The following is a 26,849-nucleotide window of genomic DNA, read 5'->3' on the forward strand; positions in this document are numbered from 1 at the left end:
TTTTTGAATTATGGTTTTCTGTCATACAGAGTGAAGTAAGTCAGAAAGAGAAAGACAAATACCGTATGCTAACACATATATATGGAATTTAAAAAAAAATGTCATGAAGAACCTAGGGGTAAAACGGGAATAAAGACACAGACCTACTTGAGAATGGACTTGAGGATATGGGGAGGGGGAAGGGTAAGCTGTGACAAAGCGAAAGAGAGGCATGGACATATATACACTACCAAACGTAAGGTAGATAGATAGTGGGAAGCAGCCGCAGAGCACAGGGAGATCAGCTCGGTGCTTTGTGACCGCCTGGAGGGGTGGGATGGGGAGGGTGGGAGGGAGGGAGATGCATGAGGGAAGGGATGTGGGAACAGATACATATGTATGACTGATTCACTTTGTTATAAAGCAGAAACTAATTTAAAAAATTTAAAAAAAACAAGAAAAAAAGAAAAAGGGTCCTGTGTTTTCACTCTGCCCTGCAGATTCTGCAGCTGCCCTGCCTGCTGCTGAATCCTTGCCCCAGGCTCCGCCTTCGGGGAAACCCCCAGGGGGACGGACCGCCGCCCTTCCGAGAGGAGGCACTGCGACCCCAGGGGAGGGGGCCAGGCGCCGTGTGTGCGGGCGGGTCCTCGCGGTTGGTGGCCTCGTTCCAAACACAGCGGGGCCTCCGCCCTCAAAGAGCAGCGGTAAAGGAGGAACAGCAAACAGACGACTTTTAATAGAGTGCGACTCACTGGGCAGGTGGGGGCGGTGGGGCGGGCGGCGGCGCCCGCGGCCCCAGCGCCCTCAGCGCGCCCGGGGAGCGGACGAGGAGCGCGGCGCCCGGGTTGCAACACGCGTTGATTGCGGGGGGGCGCGGGTCGGCGGGTTCACCAGGCGAAGAGCGGGCGGCCGTCCTCCTTGGAGAGCTCGCACAGGCAGTTGAGCAGGAGCAGCGAGTCGCCCAGGAACTTGGGGGGCACGACGTCGATGACCAACTTGCGCAGGGCGGCCGGGCTGCTGTGTGACGGGTTGGCGCGCAGGTCGGGCCGCTGCTTCAGGATGCCGTAGGTGTTGATGAGGAACTCGCTGAACACGAGGTGCACGTGGCGGTCGTAGCCCAGCCTCTGCAGGCGCGCCGTCAGCGTCAGGCAGCGGCGCGTCAGCTCTCGCCGCTTCTTCTCGTCCACTGAGCCGTCCAGGGACTTGATGGACGTCTGTGGGCACAGGCGCGGGTGGGCGGGCGGAGCCCGGAACCCGCAGACGGGGGCGTGGAGTGGGGCGGGAGGCGAGGCCCAGGCCCAGGGCCGGGGCGGGGCAGGGGCTAGATTCCCCGAGCGCAGCTGTGTAGGTGGTGACACTGAGGCCCACAGCCAGGCCCCCGCCAGGGGAGCCGTCCCCCAGTCTCCCTCCGGCACACAGTGTCAGGGAGAGCAGGGAGCTGCACCGCAGGCTCGCAGAAGGTGTCTTGCCAGCTGGGGCTGAGCGTGAAAGTACTCCCCGGCCTGGAGCCACTCCTGAGACTGTCCCAAGCCAGGAAGCACAGGGCGGGGGCAAAGGGCCTCATGGGACCCGCTCATCGTGTCCCCTGGCACATTTGCCTCAGACACCACTCAGGCTCGCCCAGGGCTGCAGCTGTGTGGGCGCCACGTGTGACGGGGCAGCAAGGGGACCCCAGGGCAGGGCGTGTTCTAGGGCAGGAACGGCCCCCAGGCAGGGAGGCGCACCTGCTTGATCTTCTCAGGGATGTTGGACACAGTGAAGCCATAGAGCCGGCTCACCCTGGGAAGACATAGGCCAGGATGCGCCGGTCCAGCTGGAAGGCGATGTCCCCAGCGATGCGCCCGTCCTTCTCGGTGCCGGCAAAGCTCTGGATCTCTGCGGGGGGGAGGGGGGCGGGGGGGGCAGTGAGACAGGCTGGCCAGGACTCGGAGGGTCAGGGGCCACCCACCTTCCTCCTGCCTGTGCTCCAGGGTCCATTTCAGGGAGAGGACCGCCCCAAACGCAGACACTGTGGGATTGGGGTGAAGCCTCGGGAGCCCGGCAGAGCCTTCCGCAAGGCCCTGGTTGTGACCTGAGGGGGACCCTCCTCCCCACTGACACCTGCCCTCCACTGCGAGGCAAACACAAATTTAAAAGGAAACTTTGAATTTTCTGTTGCCAAAGGGGAAAGGGAGCTTTCCTCTCCTCCCCGTTCTTGGCACGTCCCCTGCGCACCCTGATCCCAAGTCCTTTCTCCATCCCTCCCCCGCTCCCCCACCAAGATGGGCGTAGACACTTTAAAAGCCTGTTTCACAGCCCAGCATTATTTTTCTGGTCCCCGAGTCTGCTCAGTTCCCAGTCAAGGCTGACCCCTCAGAGGCCCCAGCCCTATGACCAGGTGAACACAGGATGGGCTAGGCGTGTCCCCCACCTGAGGGTGGGGTCTTGTTAACTGAAGGACATGTAAGTAACACGTGTGGGTCCAGTCTGCGTAGCTACGTGAAACGGTGAGGCTCTGTCTTGGCAGCCTGTGTGCATCGCATGCTGGTCTAGTGCTTACTCGGTAGTAAGACTTCCCTTCGTTGTGAACAGGATTGCTGCGCTGGCAGGAGATTCTGATTTTAATTGTTTCCCACCGTCACCCCGGCACGTCAACCACCCTCCCCTCCAAACCCTGCTCCCACACCCCCCTCCCCACAGCAGCCTCCGACGTCAGCAAGCCTTCCACCTGACAGCCGTGACACGGTCGGTACCTTCAGAGCCACTGCGCTCTGTGAAGGTCACACTGCCTGCCCACTGCTATCACCAGGTGCACCTGACCTTAAGAGACAGCGGAGTGAGAAAGGCCCCGCCTCACGATGCCCGGGGCGCCCTCACTGACCAGGACACGCCCGGCTGGGGGGACGCGGGCTCTCGGCACAGGATCCTGTGCCTTCCACGCTCTGCCCTTTCTTCCCCACGGGAGACATTTAATAACGTGCCCGTTTCTAAAGCTTTTCCTAAAGCCCTGCAACCTTCAAACCCGCCCGTGATCCAAACCCCTTCCAAGGGTGTTGGATGGTGCAGCCCTGCCAGGTCCGTCCACCGGGCGGGCAGTGCACAACCGGCTGGGAGCCCCGCGTGGAGAGCCGGCCCCCCGGTCCTGTTACCCACAGACACCTGTGCCCACCGAAGGCTCAGGACCCCCGGCACACAGAGAGGTCGGCCTGACTCCCCACCCATGCTGGCAGGGCTCAGTGGCCCGGGGAGTTGCTGAACTGCTCCTGCAGGCTGTCTGTGTGGGCGTGAGCGCTGGGCTCCAGGACCAACCCTGCCCGTGACCTCGGGCAGCTGTTCTGCTTCCCTCGGCCCCATCCTGTGACTGTCCACACAGCCCCCCATCCCAGAACCCCGCCTGGTCACTCTCCATAGGAACCTGATCGCCAGTCAGCTCGGGCTTATCAAGGCCAGGTACTGGCAGCCTCCTCCTCTGTGGACTCCAGGAGAGGCTGGGGGGACGTCCGTCCTTCCGCTCCCTCGGCCGGGCCTGTGCAGGTGCTGAGCGGGGAGGGCGAGGCCGAACTCAGAACAGTCCGGGTCTCAGGGGATGTGGGCCGGGCAGATGGGTGGGCCGAGGGAGGGGCCGAGGGGGTGTGGATGCCCGGGGCAGAGGGCCTCCCCTGAGCCACAGGACCCAGAGCCCTGTGAGGGCCCTGGGGTCACAAGGTCACAGGGTCGGGGGCGGCAGAGAGCCAGGTGTCCGAGGGCCCAGGAGAAATGCTGGGCTGACCCTGTGGAGACAGGGAGCCACAGAGGGTGTCGAGAAGGTAATCTGGCAGCTGCAGCCGGAGCGGCAGGACAGGCTCTGGACTCAGGGTTAAACCGGGGGTGACGGGGAAGTTCCTGGTAACAGGGGCTCGGACCCCCTCAGAGGGGCCCTCGAGGCCGCGAGCAACCAACCTAGCTGAGGCCGGGCTGCGTCCGTTCCCTCCTCCAGGAGCATCTCTGGTCCTTCCGTGGTTTGACTCATCCTCACGATGAGCCTTCGAGGGGCCTCAGACTCCACTTACACACAAAGGAACTGAGGTGTTGAGGGGCTCGCTGCTTCCCAATGACTTTTTTTTTTTGCGGTACGCGGGCCTCTCACTGCTGCGGCCTCTCCCGTTGCGGAGCACAGGCTCCAGACGCGCAGGCTCAGCGGCCATGGCTCACGGGCCCAGCCGCTCCGCAGCATGTGGGATCTTCCCAGACCAGGGCACGAACCCGTGTCCCCTGCATCGGCAGGCGGACTCTCAACCACTGCGCCACCAGGGAAGCCCCCCAATGACTTTTAACTCTTTTTATTGAGATGTAATTCACATTATAATAGTCACTGTTTTCAAATATGCAATCCAGTGGCTTTTAGTATATTCACCAAGTCGTATAACCATCACCACAGTCTACAAAACCCTGTACCCAATTAGCAGTCACTCACAGTTCACCCTGCAACCACACATCTACTTTCTGACCCTATGGATTTATCTACTCTGGACATTTCATATCAGTGGAATCACATAAAATGTGATCTTCTTTCGTGACTGGCTTCATTCACCCAGCATGTTTTCATGGCACATCCATGTTGTAACGTGTGTCAGAACTTCAGTCCTATTTATGGCTGAATAACATTCCATTGTATGGGTACAGCACATTCTGTTTATCCATTCCTCCATTGATAGGCATCTGAGCTGTTTCCACTTGTTGGCTAATATGAATAATGCTGCTATGAACGCTCATATAAACATTTTTGTGTGGACAAATGTTTTCAAGTCTTTCGGTGATATACCTAGGAATGGAATTGCTGGGACACGAGGTAACTCTATGTCTAACTTTTTGAGGAACTGCCAAACTGTTTTCCACAGTGGCAATGTGTGTCGGTTCCAATTCCTCCACACCCTCTCCAACACTGGTTATTGTCCATCTTTTTTATTATTACCATCCTGGTGGATGTGAAGTGGTGTCTTACTGCAGTTTTCATTTGCATTTCGCTGATGGCTGAGGATATTGAACATCTTTTCCCGTGCTTATTGGCCATTTGTCTGCCTTCTTTGGGGAAATGTCTATTTAAATTCTTTGCCCATTTTTAATTGGATTGTTTGTCTTTTACTGATGAGTTGTAAGTGTTCTTATATATTCTGGATACTGTTCCCTTATCAGATACATGATTTACACATATTTTCTCCCATTCCGTGAGTTGACTTTTCACTTTCGTGAAATGTTCCTTTGAAACACCAAAGTGTTTACCTTTGATAAAGTCTGATATATCTGTTTTTTCTTTTGTTGCTCATGCCTTTGGTGTCACAGCTATGACTCTATTGCCAAATCCAAGGTCATAAGAGTTATGTCTATGTTTTCTTTTAAGAGTTTTATGGTTTTAGGTCCTTTAAGTCTTTGATCTATTTTTAGTTAATTTTCATACGTTGTGTGAAGTCCAACTTCATTATTTTGCACGTGGATATCCACTTTCCCAGCACCGTTTGTTGAAAAGACTCTTCTCTCCCCACTGAATTGTTTTGGAACCCCTTGTCAAAGATCAAACCTGTAAATGCATGGGTTTATCTCTGGACTTATTCTATTTCATTGACTTGTATGCTTGTTCTTATACCAGTACCATGCTGTTGATTACTGTAACTTTATAGTAAATTTTGAAATTGGGAAATGTGAGTCCTCCGATTTTATTCTCCTTTTTCAAGATTGCTTTGCCTATTCTGAGTCCCATGCATTTCCATACAAATTTTAGGATCAGCATGTCAATTTCTGCAAAGGAGCCAGGTGGGATTTTGATAAGGATTGCATTGTGATTTGTAGATCAATTTGGGGAGTTTTGCCATCTTGATAATATTAAGTCTTTTAAGCCATGACTGCAAGATTTTTTCCATTTATTTAGATCTTAATTTCTTTCAACCATGTTTTGTAGTTTTCAGTGTTCTCCTTCCTTAATCACTTAGCATGCTGCAGAAGGTACCCAGGAATTAAAGCTGAGAACCAGATACACTGCACAGAAACATGTTAGGGAAAATGGGGCCCATGGAGGAGCAGGGTGCAAACTCCCCCTTCTGTATTAATACATTTATCTTATCAGGAATCAGTCCTTCTCCCTGCTTCCCTCTCTCCCTAAAGTATAAATTAGGCGGAAGAAACGAGCTACACCTGAGAGGATCTAGAAATCATGTCTAGCCAACTTGGGCCTTCCAAGATCCAGCCAAAAACCTATTCCTCAAAGAAAAAAAGTCAGTAAGATTGATAAACCTCTATCCAGACTTATTACAGAAAAAAAGAAGACAAAAATTACCACTATCAGAAATGAGAGATGGCATCACCACAGATTTTACAGACATTAAAAGGATAATAATGTAATATTAACAACAACTTTATGCCAATAAGTTTAACAACTTGGATGAAATGAACCAATTCCTTAAAAGATACAAAAGCTCACTTTTGTATCTTTTTTTATGAGTGAACTACCAAATCTCACTCAAGAAGAAATAAAAAAAAAATTTGAACAGCCTTATATCAACTAAGGAAATTGAATTTGTTGGGGTGGGGAGAGAATGTTCCTACAAAGAAAATTCAATGCTCAGATGGTTTCAGTGGTGAATTTTACCAGACACCTAAGGAATACATAATGCCAATTCTACACAAACTCATCTAGATAGTTAAAGAGAATGGAACACTTTCTTCCTCATTCACTGAGGCTGACATTAACCCAATATCAAAGTCAAAAAGTGACATTATAAGAAAACTATAGACCAATATACCTCACAGACTGCAAAAATTCTTAACAAAAATTTAGTAAATTGAATCAAACAATACAAAAAAGTATAATACATCATGACCAAGTGAGGTTTATCTCAGTAATACAAGGTTGGTTTATAATTCAAAAATCAATCAATGTTATTTACCATATTAACAAACTACAAATGAAAACCAAATGCTCATCTCAATAGGTGCAGAAAAAGCATTCAAGAAATTCCAAAATACATCCAGGATAACTCTAAGCAAACAAGGAATTAAAGGGAACTTCCTCAACCTGATGGAGGGCATCTACAAAACTTAGCTAACATCATACTTAATGATGACAGACTGAATGCTTTCCCGCTAAATGCAAAAAAGACAAGAATGCCCACCGTCACCATTTCTATTCAACACTGTTCCAGCCAATGCAATAAGACAAGAAAAAGAAATTAAAGGCATACAGATTAGAAATGAAAAAATAACTTTGTCTTTATTCACAAATGACATGATATCTATCCTAAGGAATCTAAAAAAAAAACACCTACTAGAACAAATATGTGAGTTCAGTTAAGTTGCAAGATACAAGATTCTATTTGTCAGGGTTCTTTAGAGAAACAGAAACAGAACAATGTGTGGTGTGTGTGTGTGTGTGATTATGAAAACTGACAAGTCCCAAGATCTGTGAGGGTGAGTCAGCAAGCTGGAGGCTCAGAAGAGCTGATGATGTAGTCTCAGTCTGAGCTCAAGGTCTGAGAAACAAGAGAATCAATGGTGTGGCTCCAGTTCAAAGGACTGGAGGCGTGAGAGCTGAGATTTCAGTTGCAATCCGAAGGCAGTCAGGCAGGAGGAATTCCCTCTTACTTAGGAGAGAGTCAGCTTTTTTGTCCTATTCAGGCCTTCAACTGATTGGATGAGGCCCACCCACATTAAGGAAGTCAATCTACTTTACTCAGTCTATTGATTTAAATATTAAACTCATCCAAAAACATCCTCACAGAAATACCCAGAATAATGTTTGACCAAATATCTGGGCACCTAATGGCCCAGTCAAGTTGACAAATAAAATTAACCATCATGGGGTCAATATACAAAACCAATTGTGTTACTATATACTAGAAACAATCAGAAATTCATATTGATAAAAAAAATACTATTTATTTTTCAGCATCAAAAACATGAAATACTAAGGGATAAATTCAACAAAAATGTGCAAGATCTGTACACAGAAAACTATAAAATATTGCTGAGTGATTTTTTAAACTTTATTTATTTATCTACTTATTGGAGGCATTGGGTTTTCGTTGTGCTGCATGGGCTTCTCATTGCAGTGGCTTCTCTTGTTGCGGAGTGCAGGCTGTAGGTGTGCGGGCTTCGGTAGTTGTGGCACATGGGCTCAGTAGTTGTGGCTCATGGGCTCTAGAGTACAGGCTCAGTAGTTGTGGTGCATGGGCTTAGTTGCTTTGCGGTGTGTGGGATCTTCCCAGATCAGGGCTCGAACCCGAGTCCCCCGCATTGGCAGGTGAATTCTTAACCACTGCTCCACCAGGGAAGTCCTGAGGGCGTGTTGCCTCCCCGTCGGGGAATCGAACCCTGGTCTCCCGCGTGACAGGCGGGGATACTCACCACTATACTAATGAGGATGGCGGCTTGAATGATATTTTTAAAGAACTAAATAAATGGAGAGATATAAAGGCATACCTTGGATATATTGCTGATTCAGTTCCAGACCACCACAATAAAGCAAAATATCACACTAAAGTAAGTCACATGAGTTTTTTTGGTTTTTCAGTGCACATAAAATTAGGTTTACACTATACTGTAGTCTATAGCGTGCAATAACAGTATGTCCAAAAAAAACCAATGTACATACTTTAATTTTAAAATATTTTATTGCTAAAAAATGCTAACCATCGTTTGAGCCTTCAGTGAGTCACAACATTTTTGCTGGGGAGGGCCCCTGCCTCAGTGCTGATGGCTGCTGATTGATCAGGGTGGTGGTTGCTGAAGGCTGGGGTTGGTGTGGCAATTTCTTCAAAAAGGTAACAATGAAGTTTGCCACATTGACTGCACCTCATTTCAAGAATAATTCCTCCATAGCATGCAATGCTGTTTCATAGCATTTCACCCACGATAGAACTTCTTTCAAAATTAAAGTTAATCCTCTCAAACCCTGCTGCTACTTTATTGACTAAGTTTATGTAATGTTCTAAATCCTTTGCTGTCATTTCAACAATCTTTACAGCATCTTCACCAGGAGTAGATTCCATTTCAAAAAACCACTTTCTTAGCTCATCCATAAAAAGCAGCTCCTCATCTATGAAGGCTTTATCCTGAGATTGCAGCAAGTCAGTCACATCTCAGGCTCCACTTCTGATTCTAGCTCTCCTGCAGTTTCCACCACATCTGCAGTTATTTCCCCCACTAAGGTCTTTTTTTTTTTTTTAATAATCGAATATTAGGGTTTTGTTTTGTTTTGTTTTGTTTTTGGCTGAGTTGGGTCTTCGTTGCTGCGCACAGGCTTCCCCTAGTTGCGGTGAGAAGGGGCTACTCTTTGTTGCGGTGTGAGGGCTTCTCATCAAGGTGGCTTCTTTTATTGCGGAGCATGGGCTCTAGGCGTGCGGGCTTCAGTAGTTGTGGTGTGCGGGCTCAGTAGTTGAGGCGCACGGGCTTAGTTGCTCCACAGGATGTGGGATCTTCCAGGACCAGGGCTCGAAACCGTATCTCCTGCATTGGCAGGCAGATTCTTAACCACTGTGCCACCAGGGAAGCCCCACACTGAGGTCTTGAACCTCTCAAAGTCATCCATGAGGGTTGGTACCAACTTCTTCCAAACTCCTCTTAATGTTGATATGTTGACCTCTTCCCGTGAATTATGAATGTTCTTAATGGTATCTAGAATGATGAATCTTTTCCAGAAGGTTTCAATTGACTTTGCCCCGATCCATCAGAGGAATCACTGCCTGTGGTGGCTGTAACCTTACGAAATGTATTTCTTCAATAAGACCTGAAAGTCAGAATGACTCCTTGATCCATGGGTTGCAGGATGGATGTTGTGTTAGCAGACATGAAAACAACCTTTATCTCATTGTCCATCTCCATCAGAGCTCCAGGGTGACCAGGTGCATTGTCGATGGGCAGTAATATTTTGAAAGGAATCTTTTCTCTGAGCAGTAGGTCTCAGTAGGGGGCTTAAAATATTCAGTAAACCATTTTGCAAACAGATGTGCTGTTATCCAGGCTTTGTTGTCCATTTATAGAGCACAGGCAGAGTGCTCTTAGGATTTTCAGATGATAAATGCATAATTCTTAAGGGTCTTAGGATTTTCAGATGATAAATGAGCACTGGCTTCAACTTCAAGTCACCAGCTGCATTAGCCCCTAACAAGAGAGTCAGCCTGTCCTTTGAAGCTTTGAAGCCAGGCAGTGGCTTCTCCTCTCTAACTGTAAAGTCCTAGATAGAATCTTCTTCCAACAGAAGACTGTTTCGTCTACATTGAAAATCGGTTGTTTAGTGTAGCCACCTTCATGAATCATCTTACCTGGATCTTCTGGACAACTGGCTGCAGCTTCTACATCAGCACTTGCTGTTTCACCTGGCACTTTTATGTCATGGAGATGGCTTCTTTCCTTAAACCTCATGAACCACCCTCTGCTAACTTCAAACTTCTCTTCTGCAGCTTCCTCACCTCTCTCAGCCTTCATAGAATTGGAGAGAGTTAGGGCCTTGCTCCGGATTAGGCTTTGACTGAAGGGAACGTTGTGGCTGGTTTGATCCTCTATCCAGACCACTGAAACTTTCTCCATATCAGCAATAAGGCTGTTTCACTTTCTTATCACTCGTGTGATCACTGTAGCACTTTAATTTCCTCCAGAACTTTCCTTTGCCTTCACAGCTTGGCTAACTGTTTGGCACAAGAGACCCAGCTTTAGCCCATCTCGGCTTTTGACCTGCCTTCCTCACTCAGCTTCATCATTTCTAGCTTGTGGTTTAAAGTGAAAGACATGTGACTCTTCCTTTTACTTGAACACTTAGAGCCATTGTAGGGTTATTAATTGGCCAATTTCAATATTGTTTTGTCTCAGGGAATAGGGAGGCCTGAGGAGAGGAAGAGAGACAGGGGAGGGCTGGTAGGTGGAGCAACCAGAACGCCCACAACGTATATGCGTTAAGTTTGCCGTCTTGTATGCGTGCAGTCCTTGGTGCCCCAAACAGCTAGAATAGCAACATCAAAGACCACTGATCAAAGGTCACCACAACAAAGATAATAATAATGGAAAAGTATGAAATATTGCAAGAATTACCAAAACGTGACACACAGACATTAAGTCAGCAAATGCTGTTGGAAAAATGGTGCCAATAGACTTGCTCCACATAGGGCTGCCACAAACCTTCAATTTGTAAAAAATGCCATATCTGTGAAGCACACATAAAGCAAAGTGCAATAAAACAAGATATGCCAGTACAGTGTCCACACATCTGAAGATTCAATATTGTTACAATGCCATTTCTCTGAAAAGTGACCTGGAGGTCCAGGACAATTCCAATCAAAATGCCAGCAAGGTTTTTTTGTAGAAATGGGCAAGTTGATTCTAAAATTCATACAGAAGAACCTAGAATAGCCAGAACAACTTTGACAAAAAGAACAAAGTTGAAGAACTTATACTATCTGATTTAGTCTTATTATAAAGCTACCGTAATTGAGACAGTGTGTATTGGAATCCACACTGACGCAGATAAATGCAGCAGCACAGAGCCCGGACCACGCTCCCCAGCAGCGCCTCCCACCCCGCACCCACCCCTCGCCCGCTGTACCGTTAAGGTAGAAGTTCCTTCTGGTCCTGTCCCCGGAGGGCAGGCTGCTCTCCAAGAAGCACACCTTCTTGGGCCGGCCCACCTCCCTGGGCTCCAGCAGACTCTTGTCCGCCAGCAGGTCCTGCAAGGGACTCAGGAGCGGGGACAGCTTCCAGTCAGAGCCGCAGGGCGCAGACAGCTCCGGGGAGCTGAGGAAAGCCTTGAATGACACCTGGGAAGAGGTCGCACAGCCCGGGGAGGCATCGCCCTCGCTGGAGAGCGGGGCGTGTGAGCACAGCAGGTCCTCCAGGGAAGACGCCTGCAGCTGGGAGGGCGCATCAAGGCCGCTGTTGAACCTTCCAAAATCTGGAACTGAGGCAGGGAGGAGAGGAAGGAGACGCCAGGCTGAGGCTCCCTAAACATCCCGAGAAGTGGAGAGACCACTTTAAGAACACGCACACACCCTGCCCCGGCTCTGACACCTGCTCCCATTTCCGCTTTGGAGGAGGTGACGGACACGTGGGCGAAACAGCTATGGGCGCCGGCGCCCAAGGACACCAGCAGCCTCAGGTTCACGGGCACAGCGAGCATGGGTGCCTCTGACGCTTCCTCCCACCTGTGCATCCACACACTATGACAGTGACTTTTATGTGCTTCTTAAATTTTACATAAATGGTATCATCTGACACGTTTTATTCTGAAACTTACCTTTTTTTGAGATTTATCCACACTGACTGAGTCATTTGGTAGCTCACTGGTTCATTTAACCATTTCCTGGCACACGTGCACACACACTTGCACACAGACAGATCACAGATTTTTTTAACCATCATCCCACTGATGCATGTGGGGCTGTTTCCAAGTTTCCTTGTAAAAGCAAAGCCGTGATGAGCGTCCCTCGATGTGCATCCCCTGCCAAACACACAGCCCACAAACTGTCAACGGGACACGCCTCAGGAACTTAACAAGGCTGAGGCATCAAGGGTCCCCAGAGCTGGATTCTTCCTCTGGCTCAGCCCCAGAGGAGCCTGGAGCCCTGTGCTCAGGACACAAATATTCCGAGGGGAAGTGGGCTGTTCCAGCAGTGGGCAGGGGCTGGAAAAACTCACCTCATGGACTTGGGGAAGAGCCACATCTATGACCCAGTTTTAAAGGGATTGTTGTGTGGCCAGGTGGGTTTGCACTTTTCATTTAGTTTCTATTTAGTGAATTGAAATTCCCTTCTGTTATTCCCAAGCCTTAATAAAGTTGTATTAAACGTTAAATTAAACATTTTATTTAATCCTCAGTGAAGTCCAAATTTTCAGGTCACATTACAATAAAACTGTAAATGAAAAATGAGAGTCAATAGAAAATGCTATCTCCTCAGAATTAAAAGTACTCTCTTAAGTAATGATCAGATCAAGGAGGAAATAAAAATAGGAAAAAAATGATTATTGAAAAATACCGAAAATCAGAACACTATATATATTATGACATTTAAAACTGTACATTTAAAACTGTATTAAGGCGGACTCTGGGAGGGCTCACGCCAAGGAGTACTTCCCAGAACTTCTGCTGCCAGTGTCCTTGTCCTTACAGTGAGCCACAGCCACCCGCGCCTCTGCAGGAGACCCTCCAACACTAGCAGGGTTTCAGAGAGGATTTAACATGTAATGGGAAGAACTCTGCTCTCAGTTTGAAGACTGGGTTTTCGATCAGCTGCGGTCCCTTGGTATCATTAGATTGACTATTTTTTGTGTGTGTGTGGTATGTGGGCCTCTCACTGTTGTGGCCTTTCCTGTTGCAGAGCACAGGCTCCGGACGCGCAGGCTCAGCGGCCATGGCTCACGGGCCCAGCTGCTCCGCGGCATGTGGGATCTTCCCGGACCGGGGCACGCACCCGTGTCCCCTGCATCGGCAGGTGGACTCTCAACCACTGCACCACCAGGGAAGCCCCTAGATTGACTATTGATTCATTTTTGTCTACATCAGTCAAGATCTATCATCTGAGTTTCTGATGCTGCTGACTCTACATCTCAACCTGGATGTTTTAAGAGCATTACAAACTGAGAAAGTCTGAAAATGAATTGGTGGATAAAAGTACTCATCTAAATTCTCTTCAGGAGAGAGCAGACAGCCGAAGCAAGAAGAACTACAATCCTGCAGCCTGTGGAACAAAAACCACATTCACAGAAAGATAGACAAGATGAAAAGGCAGAGGGCTATGTACCAGATGAAGGAACAAGATAAAACCCCAGAAAAACAATTAAATGAAGTGGAGACAGGAAACCTTCCAGAAAAAGAATTCACAATAATGATAGTGAAGATGATCCAGGACCTCGGAAAAAGAATGCAGGCAAAGGTCGAGAAGATGCAAGAAATGTTTAACAAAGACCTAGAAGAATTAAATAACAAACCCCCAGAAGAAATAAAGAACAAACAAACAGAGATGGGTAATACAATAACTGAAATGAAAAATACACTAGAAGGATCAATAACAGCAAAACCGAGGCAGAACAGATAAGTGAACCGGAAGACAGAATGGTGGAATTCACTGCCGCGGAACAGAATAAAGAAAACAGAATGAAAAGAAATGAAGACAGCCTAAGAGATCTCTGGGATAACATTAAAATGCACCAACATTCACATTATAGGGGTCCCAGAAGGTAAAGAGAGAGAGAAAGGACCTGAGAAAATATTTGAAGAGATTATAATTGAAAACTTCCCTAACATGGGAAAGGAAATAGTCACCCAAGTCCAGGAAGCACAGAGTCCCAGGCAGGATAAACCCAAGAAGAAACATGCCAAGACACATAGTAATCAAACTGATAAAAACTAAAGACAAAGAAAAATTATTGAAAGCAACAAGGGAAAAATGACAAATAACATACAAGGGAACTCCCATAAGGTTAACAGCTGATTTCTCAGCAGAAACTCTACAAGCCAGAAGGGAGTGGCATGATATATTTAAAGTGATGAAAGGGAAGAACCTACAACCAAGATTACTCTACCCGGCAAGGATCTCATTCAGATTCGATGGAGAAATCAAAAGCTTTACGGACAAGCAAAAGCTAAGAGAATTCATCACCACCAAACCAGCTCTACAACAAATGCTAAAGGAACTTCTCTAAGTGGGAAACACAAGAGAAGAAAAGGACCTACAAAAACAAACCCAAAACAATTAAGAAAATGGTCACAGGAACATACATATCGATAATTACCTTAAACGTGAATAGATTAAATGCTCCAACCAAAAGACAAACGCTTGCTGAATGGATACAAAAACAAGACCCAGCTATATGCTGTCTATAAGAGACACACTTCAGACCTAGGGACACATACAGACTGAAAGTGAGGGGATGGAAAAAGATAGTCCATGCAAATGGAAATCAAAAGAAAGCTGGAGTAGCAATACTCATATCAGATAAAATAGACTTTAAAATAAAGACTATTACAAGAGACAAGGAAGGACACTACATAATGATCAAGGGATCAATACAAGAAGAAGATATAACAATTATAAATATATATGCACCCAACATAGGAGCACCTCAATACATAAGGCAACTAACTGCTAACAGCTATAAAAGAGGAAATCAACAGTGACCCAATAATAGTGGGGACTTTAAAACCTCACTTACACCAATGGACAGATCATCCAGCCAGAAAATTAATAAGGAAACACAAGCTTTAAATGACACAATAAACCAGATAGATTTAATTGATATTTATAGGACATTCCATCCAAAAACAGCAGATCACACTTTCTTCTCAAGCGCGCACAGAACATTCTCCAGGATAGACCATATCTTGGGTCACAATTCAAGCCTTGGTAAATTTAAGAAAATTGAAATCATATCAAGCAAAATTTCTGACCACAACGTTATGAGATTAGAAATCAATTACAGGGGGAAAAACGTAAAAAAAACCACAAACACATGGAGGCTATACAATACATTACTAAATAACCAAGAGATCACTGAAGAAATCAAAGAGGAAATCAAAAAATACCTAGAGAAAAATTGCGATGAAAACATGATAATCCAAAACCTACGGGATGCAGCAAAAGCAGTTCTAAGAGGGAATTTTATAGCAATACAAGCCTACCTCAAGAAACAAGAAAAATCTCAAATAAACAATGTAACCTTACACCTAAAGGAACTAGAGAAAGAAGAACAAACAAAACCCAAATTTAGTAGAAGGAAAGAAATCATAAAGATCAGAGCAAAGATCAATAAAACTAAAAGCTGGTTCTTTGAGAAGATAAATAAAATTGATAAAACTTTAGCCAGCCTCATCAAGAAAAAGAGGGAGAGGACTCAAATCAATAAAATTAGAAATGAAAAAGGAGAAGTTACGACAGACTCCTCAGAAATACAAAGCAACCTAAGAGACTACTTCAAGCAACTCTATGCCAATAAACTGGACAACCTGGAAGAAATGGACAAATTCTTAGACAAGTATAACCTTCTAAGACTGAACCAGGAAGAAACAGAAAATATGAACAGACCAATCACAAGTAATGAAATTGAAACTGTGATTAAAAATCTTCCAACAAACAAAAGTCCAGAACCAGATGGCTTCACAGGTGAATTCTATCAAACATTTAGAGAAGAGCTAACACCCATCCTTCTCAAACTCTTCCAAACAATATCAGAGGAAGGAACACTCCCAAACTCATTCTACGAGGCCACCATCACCTTGATACCAAAACCAGGCAAGGATGTCACAAAGAAAGAAAACTACAGGCCAATATCACTGATGAACATAGATGCAAAAATCCTCAACAAAATACTAGCAAACAGAATCCAACAGCACATTAAAAGGATCATACACCATGATCAAGTGGGGTTTATTCCAGGAATGCAAGGATTCTTCAATATACGCAAATCAATCAACGTGATACACCATATTAACAAGTTGAAGGAGAAAAACCATATGATCATCTCAATAGATGCAGAGAAAGCTTTCGACAAAATTCAACACCCATTTATGATAAAAACCCTGCAGAAAGTAGGCATAGAGGGAATTTTCCTCAACATAATAAAGGCCATATATGACAAACCCACAGCCAACATTGTCCTCAATGGTGAAAAACTGAAACCATTTCCACTAAGATCAGGAACAAGACAAGGCTGCCCACTCTCACCACTCTTATTCAACCTAGTTTTGGAAGTTTTAGCCACAGCAATCAGAGAAGAAAAGGAAATAAAAGGAATCCAAATTGGAAAAGAAGAAGTAAAGCTGTCACTGTTTGCAGATGACATGATACTATACATAGAGAATCCTAAAGATGCTACCGAAAAACTACTAGAGCTAATCAATGAATTCGGTAAAGTAGCAGGATACAAAATTAATGCACAGAAATCTCTGGCATTCCTGTACACTAATGATGAAAAATCTGAAAATGAAATCAAGAAAACACTCCCATTTACCATTGCAACAAAAAGAATAAAATATCTAGGAATAAACCTACCTAAGGAGACAAAAGACCTGTATGCAGAAAATTATAAGACACTGATGAAAGAAATTAAAGAGGATACAAATAGATGGAGAGATATACCATGCTCCTGGATTGGAAGAATCAATATTGTGAAAATGACTCTACTACCCAAAGCAATCTACAGATTCAATGCAATCCCTATCAAACTACCACTGGCATTTTTCACAGAACTAGAACAAAAAATTTCAAAATTTGTTTGGAAAAACAAAAGACCCCGAATAGCCAAAGCAATCTTGAGAACGAAAAACGGAGCTGGAGGAATCAGGCTCCCTGACTTCAGACTATACTACAAAGCTACAGTAATTAAGACAGTGTGGTACTGGCATAAAAACAGAAAGATAGATCAGTGGATCAGGATAGAAAGCCCAGAGATAAACCCACGCACATATGGCCAACTTATCTTTGATAAAGGAGGCAGGAATGTACAGTGGAGAAAGGACAGCCTCTTCAATAAGTGGTGCTGGGAAAACTGGACAGGGACATGTAAAAGTATGAGATTAGATCATTCCCTAACACCATACACAAAAATAAGCTCAAAATGGATTAAAGACCTAAATGTAAGGCCAGAAACTATCAAACTCTTAGAGGAAAACATAGGTAGAACACTCTATGACATAAATCACAGCAAGATCCTTTTGGACCCACCTCCTAGAGAAATGGAACTAAAAACAAAGATAAACAAATGGGACCTAATGAAACTTCAAAGCTTTTGCACAGCAAAGGAAACCATAAACAAGACCAAAAGACAACCCTCAGAATGGGAGAAAATATTTGCAAATGAAGCAACTGACAAAGGATTAATCTCCAAAATTTATATGCAGCTCAATAGCAAAAAAACAAACAACCCAATTCAAAAATGGGCAGAAGACTTAAATAGGCATTTCTCCAAAGAAGATATACTGACTGCCAACAAACACATGAAAGAATGCTCAACATCATTAATCATTAGAGAAAAGCAAATCAAAACTACAATGAGATATCATCTCACACCAGTCAGAATGGCCATCATCAAGAAATCTAGAAACAATAAATGCTGGAGAGGGTGTGGAGAAAAGGGAACACTCTTGCACTGCTGGTGGGAATGTGAATTGGTACAGCCACTATGGAGAACAGTATGGAGGTTCCTTAAAAAATTAAAAATAGAACTACCATATGACCCAGCAATACCACTACTAGGCATATACCCTGAGAAAACCATAATTCAAAAAGAGACATGTACCAAAATGTTCATTGCAGCTCTATTCACAATAGCCCGGAGCTGGAAACAACCTAAGTGTTCATCATCGGATGAATGGATAAAGAAGATGTGGCACATATATACAATGGAATATTACTCAGCCATAAAAAGGAATGAAACTGAGCTATTTGTAATGAGGTGGATAGACCTAGAGTCTGTCATACAGAGTGAAGTAAGTCAGAAAGAGAAAGACAAATACCGTATGCTAACACATATATATGGAATTTTAAAAAAAAAATGTCATGAAGAACCTAGGGGTAAAACAGGAATAAAGACACAGACCTACTTGAGAACGGACTTGAGGATATGGGGAGGGTGAAGGGTAAGCTGTGACAAAGCGAAAGAGAGGCATGGACATATATACACTACCAAACGTAAGGTAGATAGATAGTGGGAAGCAGCCGCAGAGCACAGGGAGATCAGCTCGGTGCTTTGTGACCGCCTGGAGGGGTGGGATGGGGAGGGTGGGAGGGAGGGAGACGCAATAGGGAAGGGATGTGGGAACAGATGTGTATGTATGACTGATTCACTTTGTTATAAAACAGAAACTAATAAAAAATAAATTAAAAAAAAAAAAATCTTCCAACAAACAAAAGTCCAGAACCAGATGGCTTCACAGGTGAATTCTATCAAACATTTAGAGAAGAGCTAACACTCATCCTTCTCAAACTCTTCCAAAAAATTGCAGAGGAAGGAACACTCCCAAACTCATTCTATGAGGCCACCATCACCCTGATACCAAAACCAGACAAAGATATTATAAAAAAAGAAAATTACAGACCCATATCACTGATGAATATAGATGCAAAAATCCTCAACAAAATACTAGCAAACAGAATCCAACAGTGCAGTAAAAGGATCATATACCATGATCAAGTGGGATTTATCCCAGGGATGCAAGGATTCTTCAACATACGCAAATCAATCAATGCGATACACCATATTAACAAATTGGAGAATAAAAACCATATGATCATCTCAATAGATGCAGAAAAAGCTTTTGACAAAATTCAACACCCATTTATGATAAAAACTCTGCAGAAAATGGGCATAGAGGGAACCTACCTCAACATAATAAAGGTCATATACAACAAACCCACAGCAAACATCATTCTCAATGGTGAGAAACTGAAAGCATTTCCTCTAAGATCAGGAACAAGAGAAGGATGTCCACTCTCACCACTATTATTCAACGTAGTTTTGGAAGTCCTAGCCACGGCCATCAGAGAAGAAAAAGAAAGAAAAAGGAATACATATTGGGAAATAAGAAGTAAAACTGTCACTGTTTGCAGATGACATGATACTATACATAGAGAATCCTAAAGATGTCACCAGAAAACTACTAGAGCTAATCAGTGAATTTGGTACAGTTGCAGGATACAAAATTAATGTGCAGAAATCTCTTGCATTCCTATACACTAATGATGAAAAATCTGAAAGAGAAATGAAGGAAACACTCCCATTTACCATTGCAACAAAAAGAATAAAATACCTAGGAATAAACCTACCTAGGGAGACAAAAGACCTGTATGCAGAAAACTATAAGACACTGATGAAAGAAATTAAAGATGATACCAACAGATGGAGAGATATACCATGTTCTTGGATTGGAGGAATCACTATTGTGAAAATGACTATACTACAGATTCAGTACAATCCCTATCAAATTACCAATGGCATTTTTACAGAACTAGAACAAAAATTCTTAAAATTCGTAGGGAGACACAAAAGACCCCGAATAGCCAAAGCAATCTTGAGGGAAAAAAAAACTGAGTGGGAAGAATCAGACTCCCTGACTTCAGACTATACTACAAAGTTACAATAATCAAGACAATATGGTACTGGCACAAAAACAGAAACATAGATCAATGGAACAGGATAGAAAGCCCAGAGATAAATCCACATACCTATGGTCAACTAATCTATGACGAAGGAGGCAAGGATATACAGTGGAGAAAAGACAGTCTCTTCAATAAGTGGTGCTGGGAAAACTGGACAGCTACATGTAAAACAATGAAATTAGAACACTCCCTAACACCATACACAAAAATAAACTCAAAATGGATTAGAGACCTAAATGTAAGACTGGACACTCTAAAACTCTTAGAGGAAAACATAGGAAGAGCACTCTTTGACATAAATCACAGCAAGATCTTTTTTGATCCACCTCCTAGAGTAATGGAAATAAAAACAAAAATAAACAAATGGGACCTAATAAAACTTAAAAGCTTTTGCACAGCAAAGGAAACCATAAACAAGACAAAAAGACAACCCTCAGAATGGGAGAAAATATTTGCAAATGAAGCAACTGACAAAGGATTAATCTCCAAACTTTACAAGCAGCTCATGCAGCTCAATAACAAAAAAAAAACAACCCAATCCAAAAATGGGCAGAAGACCTAAATAGACATTTCTCCAAAGAAGACGTACAGATGACCAAGAGGCACATGAAAAGCTGCTCAACATCACTAATTATTAGAGAAATGCAAACCAAAACTACAATGAGGTATCACCTCACACCAGTTAGAATGGGCATCATCAGAAAATCTACAAACAACAAATGCTGGAGAGGGTGTGGAGAAAAGGGAACCCTCCTGCCCTGTTGGTGGGAGTGTAAAGTGATACAGCCACTATGGAGAACAGTATGGAGGTGCCTTAAAAAACTAAAAATAGAACTACCATACGACCCAGCAATCCCACTACTGGTCATATACCCAGAGAAAACCATAATTCAAAAAGAGTTATGTACCACAAGGTTCATTGCAGCTCTATTTACAATAGACAGGACATGGAAGCAACCTAAGTGTCCTTTGACAGATGAATGGATAAAGAAGATGTGGCACATATATACAATGGAATATTACTCAGCCATAAAAAGGAACTAAATTGGGTCATTTGTAGAGACGTGGATGGATCTAGAGACTCTCATACGGAGTGACGTAAGTCAGCAAGAGAAAAACAAATATATATTAATGCCTATATGTGGAGCCTAGAAAAAATGGTACGGATGAACCAGTTTGCAGGGCAGAAATAGAGACACAGATGTAGAGAACAAACGTATGCACAGCAAGGGGAGAAAGTGGTGGGCAGGGGTGGTGGTGGGATGAATTGGGAGATTGGGATTGACATATATACACTAATATGTATAAAATGGATAACTAATAAGAACCTGCTGCATTAAAAAATAAATAAAATTAAATTTAAAAATTAAAAAAAACCCTGTATTTAGAGGGACCTCCCTGGTGGCACAGTGGTTAAGAATCTGCCTGCCAATGTAGGGGACACGGGTTCAAGCCCTGGTCCGTGAAGATTCCACATGCTGCAGAACAAGGAAGCCCATGCACCACAACTACTGACCCTGTGCTCTAGAGCCTGCGAGCCACAACTACTGAGCCCATGTGCCACAACTACTGAAGCCCACACGCCTAGATTCCATGCTCTGCAACAAGAGAAGCCATGGAATGAGCAGCCCATGCACCGCAACAAAGAGTAGCCCCTGCTCACCACAACTAGAGAAAGCCTGCATGCAGCAACAAAGACCCAACGCAGCCAAAAAATAAATTTAAAAAAATACTTTATCAAACAAAAAACTGTATTTAGAGTGAAATTAGTAACTTAAATCCTTTAATTACTTCTAAAACATCATCAAAAAATTAAACATTCATATGGGAATGAACTCTTGAGGAAAGAAAAAGTTAGAAAATAATAAAAATGGCAGCAGAAATAAACTTGAAACAGCTCTATGGAAAGTCCAATAAGATAGTGAAACTGTGGAAAGCTACTTTAGAGAAACAGAAAACATAAAGGAATAAAATTGGAAATGAGAAAAGTGATATAAGAATGACTAGGAAGATAATGTTTAAATTATAAAAGTATTGATATTATATACAATTGAGTATTAATTGAAATTTTTAATAAAAGGAGAGATCATCTGGGAAATTATTTTAAATGACTCAGAAGTAGAAAACCTAAATGGACGAATAAGCAAAAAAGAAAAACCTAGGGGCTTCCCTGGTGGCGCAGTGGTTGAGAGTCTGCCTGCCAATGCAGGGGACACGGGTTCGTGCCCCGGTCTGGGAGGATCTCACATGTTGTGAAACAGCTGGGCCTGTGAGCCATGGTCGCTGAGCCTGCGCGTCCAGAGCCTGTGCTCTGCAATGGCAGAGGCCACAACAGTGAGAGGCCCGCATACCGCAAAAAAAAAAAGAAAAGAAAAGAAAAGAAAAACCTAGAAGTTACAGAATAATTATGCTGCAAAGGGCTGAAGGCCTGGGTGATTGGTTGGTGAGTGAGTTCTTTCAAGTTCCCAAACAATTCACAATCCCTACATCATATAAATAAGGTTGGAACACTGAAAAAATTAAAAGATGCTTGATTATTAAGGTTATAGATTCTTGCAACTCTGATATCAAATCCCTGCAAAGACAGCCCATGGAAAGAAAACTGTAGCCCAGATTCATGTAGGAACAGAGTCCAGAGATCCTAAGCAAAGCCCCAGCCAAACAGATGCCACAACAGACACAGCTCAGGCCCAGGACCCACAGGGTCTCTCAACAAAGCAGCATAACAAGACCCCACAGACGAGCTGTGAGAAGCAGCTGAGGGCACTTCCACCGATGCCGAAACGAGGTCATAAAAATTTAACAAAATGAGCTGTTTCTCAATTCTTCATTTTTGTTCTTTAAAAATAAGGACTAGAAAGACTCTTCCCCAGCACCCAGACTGCACAGCCCCCGATCCCTGGGCAGACAGGGCCATTCACTGCCCACCACCCACCAGGAGGATAGGGGGTAGGCTGCCAAGGCCAAAGGTCCTGGGAGTTCTGAGGAACAAAGACAAAGACAGAAACAAGTGTATGAGCTGCCAACCTCGTTTAAAATGATCGTTTGTAAACAGAGCAACTACAGACTTAGAAAACATAGGAGAATGAACTGAAAAACTTAGCAGAATAAAACAGCTTATGAACGGGCTGGATATAGGATAAATATCTACAAATCAACAGCTTACCAAAACATAGCAACACTGATAACCGAAAATACAATGGAAAAAGAAATCCCATCCATGACTGCAACAAGTAACATAAAGTGCCCCAGGAATAAACTAATTAATGTGAAAGATTTATGTGTGAGAAATGGCTAAAGAGACTTGAAGAAACAGAGCGAAAATAGCTTAATAAAACTGCAGTAGATGAAATCATCCTCTGGGTGAATGTAAGCAGAAGAAATGTGAAAAAAAGTACCCCTGCCTTCTGAGCCAGTGATTCTACTTTTAGGAAAACATACCCTAAGGAAATAACCCTAAATATAAAGTATTTTGCTGTGGTATTTACCTCAGGGTAAGAAAAAAGAACTGTCATTTCAAACATAAGAAGAGTTCATTAAATTGTGGTTCATCTGATTTTTGGAATATTACACAGCCATTTGAAATATATTTATAACAATACAGAAACAGCCACGTCACGGTGTTAAAGGGAAAGAGGCAGAGAGATACCCAGAAACTACTTAAATCACCTGACACTCCACCCAGGACAACAAGGAGTCCAGGCAACAGCAGAGGCGCCATGACTCGAGGGGCTCGGGGACCAGGATGGTCTGAAGGAATAAGGACCAGGAGGGAGGGGCCGGGATGGTCGAGGCCGCCCCCGCCTCTGTCCCTTGGATCATGTGTACCACATGCTCGAAGTGGCCCCAGGAGACCCCAGTGTGGCCTGGCTCAGCTCCCACAGGTGAGGCCGTGTACTGGGAAGGTGCAGGGTGTAGAGGCCGCGGCCTTTTGGAGAGGGTCCCAGTGTCCTCTTCAACGTTTCAACTGCACGCGGCCTTTGACCTAAGGGTTTCCCGACAGCTACCCCTCGGCAGGCCGCAGAGGCACACGTGGGGCCATCCGTAGTCACAGGGAGCTGGAAAGGCGCTCCTGTCGTGGGGTCCCGGCTGAAGGGCTGTGGTGAACCCACAGGGAACAGTGTACCCTCCAGGAGAGGGCCGATGGGCAGTGGCAGCAAGATGGACGGTTGGGGAAATCCAAGTGTAGAACGGCTCAGCCCCATTTATGTAAACCAAAGGGATCCCTAGACACACACACAAATAGCCACCGACAGTGTCAGAGAGACACGAGTAGACGTTGAGAGCGGCTGCCTCTGGGAGTGGGGTCAGGAGCTCAGGCTGAGCCTTGGGGTAGTTATGTTCCCTGAGTGACTCTGGTAAATGAGAAAAATGGGTTTCCAGAGCACATCCTGTTTCGAACACAGACAGTGAGCCGCTGCTGTGTGCAGTGCTCCCGTCTGTACCATGAGCTGCTTGCAGGAACACCTGCTGGTTCTCCAAGTCCAGCCCCAAGGCCAAGGCTGCACCCTCTGCCGAAGGCTGAACCCTGGGCATGGAGGTGCCTCTCTGTGGAAGGCCTGGTGGCCACGGGCTGGCCAGGGGCTGGGGCTCCTCCTACGACTGCTGTCCGGCAGGATCTAGGCTTGCCCACAGGCGGGGTGCTGGCCACGGTCCCGGAGACTCTGGCCCGACTTGGACTCTGACGGGGAACAGCCCAGCCTGAGCACCTCGCCCGCAGCCCACGCATCCGGCCCGGTGAGGCGGGGAGTGAGGGAGGGCCCAGAGAGCCTGTCCCCGGCTGACCACGTGGATGGCTCTGAGCCCTGAGGGTAGGCCCTGGCACAGCTCAATTCTTGGGATGAAGGGTGACAGAGCGGCACAAGGCAGGTGACTCTTGACAGTTGTCACAGTGCAGATGAGGCCTTGCGACAAGTGCCTCATGAGCCTCCGTGCACTAGGCGTCCCTCGTAGGCTGCGAAGGCGGCATGGACCCTCTGCAGGCGTCACACGCAGGACACAGCACCGTGAGGCCAGCTCCTCCTCAGCAAGCGCCCGGGGACAAGTGTGTGTCTCGACCAGCGGCAGGAGCTTACGACACGGGCCCCCGGGTTTCTCCAGCTGCCCCTCCTTTACCCTCCATCCCCCCAGCGAGGACCCCCTGCTTGTCTGAGCTCCTTCCTCAAGGCCCCCCTGAGGCTGAAGGTGTGGAGATGCCATGAGGGACCCTCACACCCTGGGGACACACTCGCTCACGGGGCCCTGCACCCACAAGCTGCGTGCAGGGGGCTGATGGGTGATGGCGCCACCTTCCACGTGGGCCTGCTTGCTCAGGGTGGCAGCAGGCATTCGGTGGACTCCAGGAGGTGACCACACAACAGAGGTCCCCAGGGCAGCCCGGGCATCCTGCTGCAGAACTGGCAGCAGCTTTGGAAGCAGCTTCAACTGCTTCCAAAAGGAAAGGAAAACATCTCACACCCAGTCGAACGGCTCATCCCAAGAGATGGCAGGTCCATGGGCGCGGGCACACCCAGGCGAGGGGTGGGGTGTGGACTCTGCCCGCCCTGCTGGGCAGTGAGTGATCACCATCTCCAGGGACAAGGAGGTTGCCTGGTCAGGGGCCCACTGTCCACATCCCAACCACTCAGACCAAGGTCAGGGCTCCAACCACGACCTAAATCATACTCCACGTATGAAAATGTTTAAAGCATAGCCAACTAACTTCCACAGAAAGTGTCAGGCCTCTGGAGCGGCTCCCACAGGGCGAGCTGCTCTACGGTCCCTCACTCACTTCCTGCCGGTGATGCTGCAGGTCCTCCCTCCTGGGCACCCTTCCCAGCCCGGTCACGGCTCAGCCCCGCAATGGGCCTTGACTGACGGCCAGAGCGGCGGGCGAAGCTGCCCCGGCCGAGGGCCGAGCATGCCCGGCGGGCCCGGATCCCAGGAAAGGAGATGCGCACATGGCCCAGCCCTGCCAGCACCCCCGGGCTGACTTTGTGGACCTGGATGTGCTGTCTGTAGCCTCTGGGACAGCAGCTCGGCGGCCACCACGGACAGAGAGCCCCACCAGCCCAAGCGGGTAACCTGCCCGCCCTCCTCCCAGGCGCGGACCCGCCTGAGGACACAGGCCCGGGCTCACCTGCACCGCGAGGGGAGCAGGCCTCGGGGTAGGCAGGCGCCTTGGGGATGAGCAGGTCGCGGCCCCCGGGCCCACAGCCCTCCTGGCAGCTCGCACTGAGCAGCCGCTTCAGCATCTGGTTCGCCTTCACGAGGCGCACCTGCTTCCTGAGGTCCGCGTTCTCGTTCACGAGCCTGTTCATCAGCTCGCTGCCCTCAGCCATGGCCGTGTCAGTGCTCACATGCGGGCCCGTGGCCCCATGGAGGTGGAAATCCAGAGCCATGGGGCACTCCAGAAACACCAAGAGAAGAGCCCGGAGTTCCACGCCCCTGGCCTTCCGCAGCCTTGTGATGTCGCCCTTAAAGCAGCGGCTTCCCGAGGCCACGAGGGAGTGGAGGGGAGGGGGCGGGAGGGTGGGGAGGGGCGCCTGAGACCTCGCGGGATGGGCACCCCAGCGCAGGGAAAGCGCAGGCCGAGGCCCAGACAGGAATGTTCTGGCATGTCCCAGGAACAGCAAGAACTCTGGGCCACACCCCGGAGGGAGAGGAGGCCCTGGACGCAAGGAAGGCGGGCCGGGGAGCCCCTCGACGGCCCCCACGGCCCACGCAGCCCCACCGGGCTCGAGGGGGCTGGCAGTTGGAGGCCACCTGCCGACCACGCTCCCCTGGTCCAGAGGGTCCGGGCAGCAC

At 46.5% G+C, this 26,849-nt stretch overlaps 1 protein-coding gene across 1 annotated transcript; it reads right to left on the reverse strand.

Annotated features, from left to right (window-relative positions):
• Window positions 1–693: 693 nt before the first annotated feature.
• SPATC1L (spermatogenesis and centriole associated 1 like) lies at window positions 694–26,383 on the reverse strand (the record flags this gene model as incomplete). Its single annotated transcript, XM_079704283.1, is given in 5 exon segments — window positions 694–1,193; window positions 1,704–1,756; window positions 1,759–1,854; window positions 11,522–11,872; window positions 26,182–26,383. Coding segments are annotated over 5 exon segments (1,029 nt in total). The 3' UTR covers window positions 694–866.
• Window positions 26,384–26,849: the final 466 nt, after the last annotated feature.

The sequence above is a fragment of the Hyperoodon ampullatus genome (assembly GCF_949752795.1).
Source record: "Hyperoodon ampullatus genome assembly, chromosome: 5".
NCBI lineage: Eukaryota > Metazoa > Chordata > Mammalia > Artiodactyla > Ziphiidae > Hyperoodon > Hyperoodon ampullatus.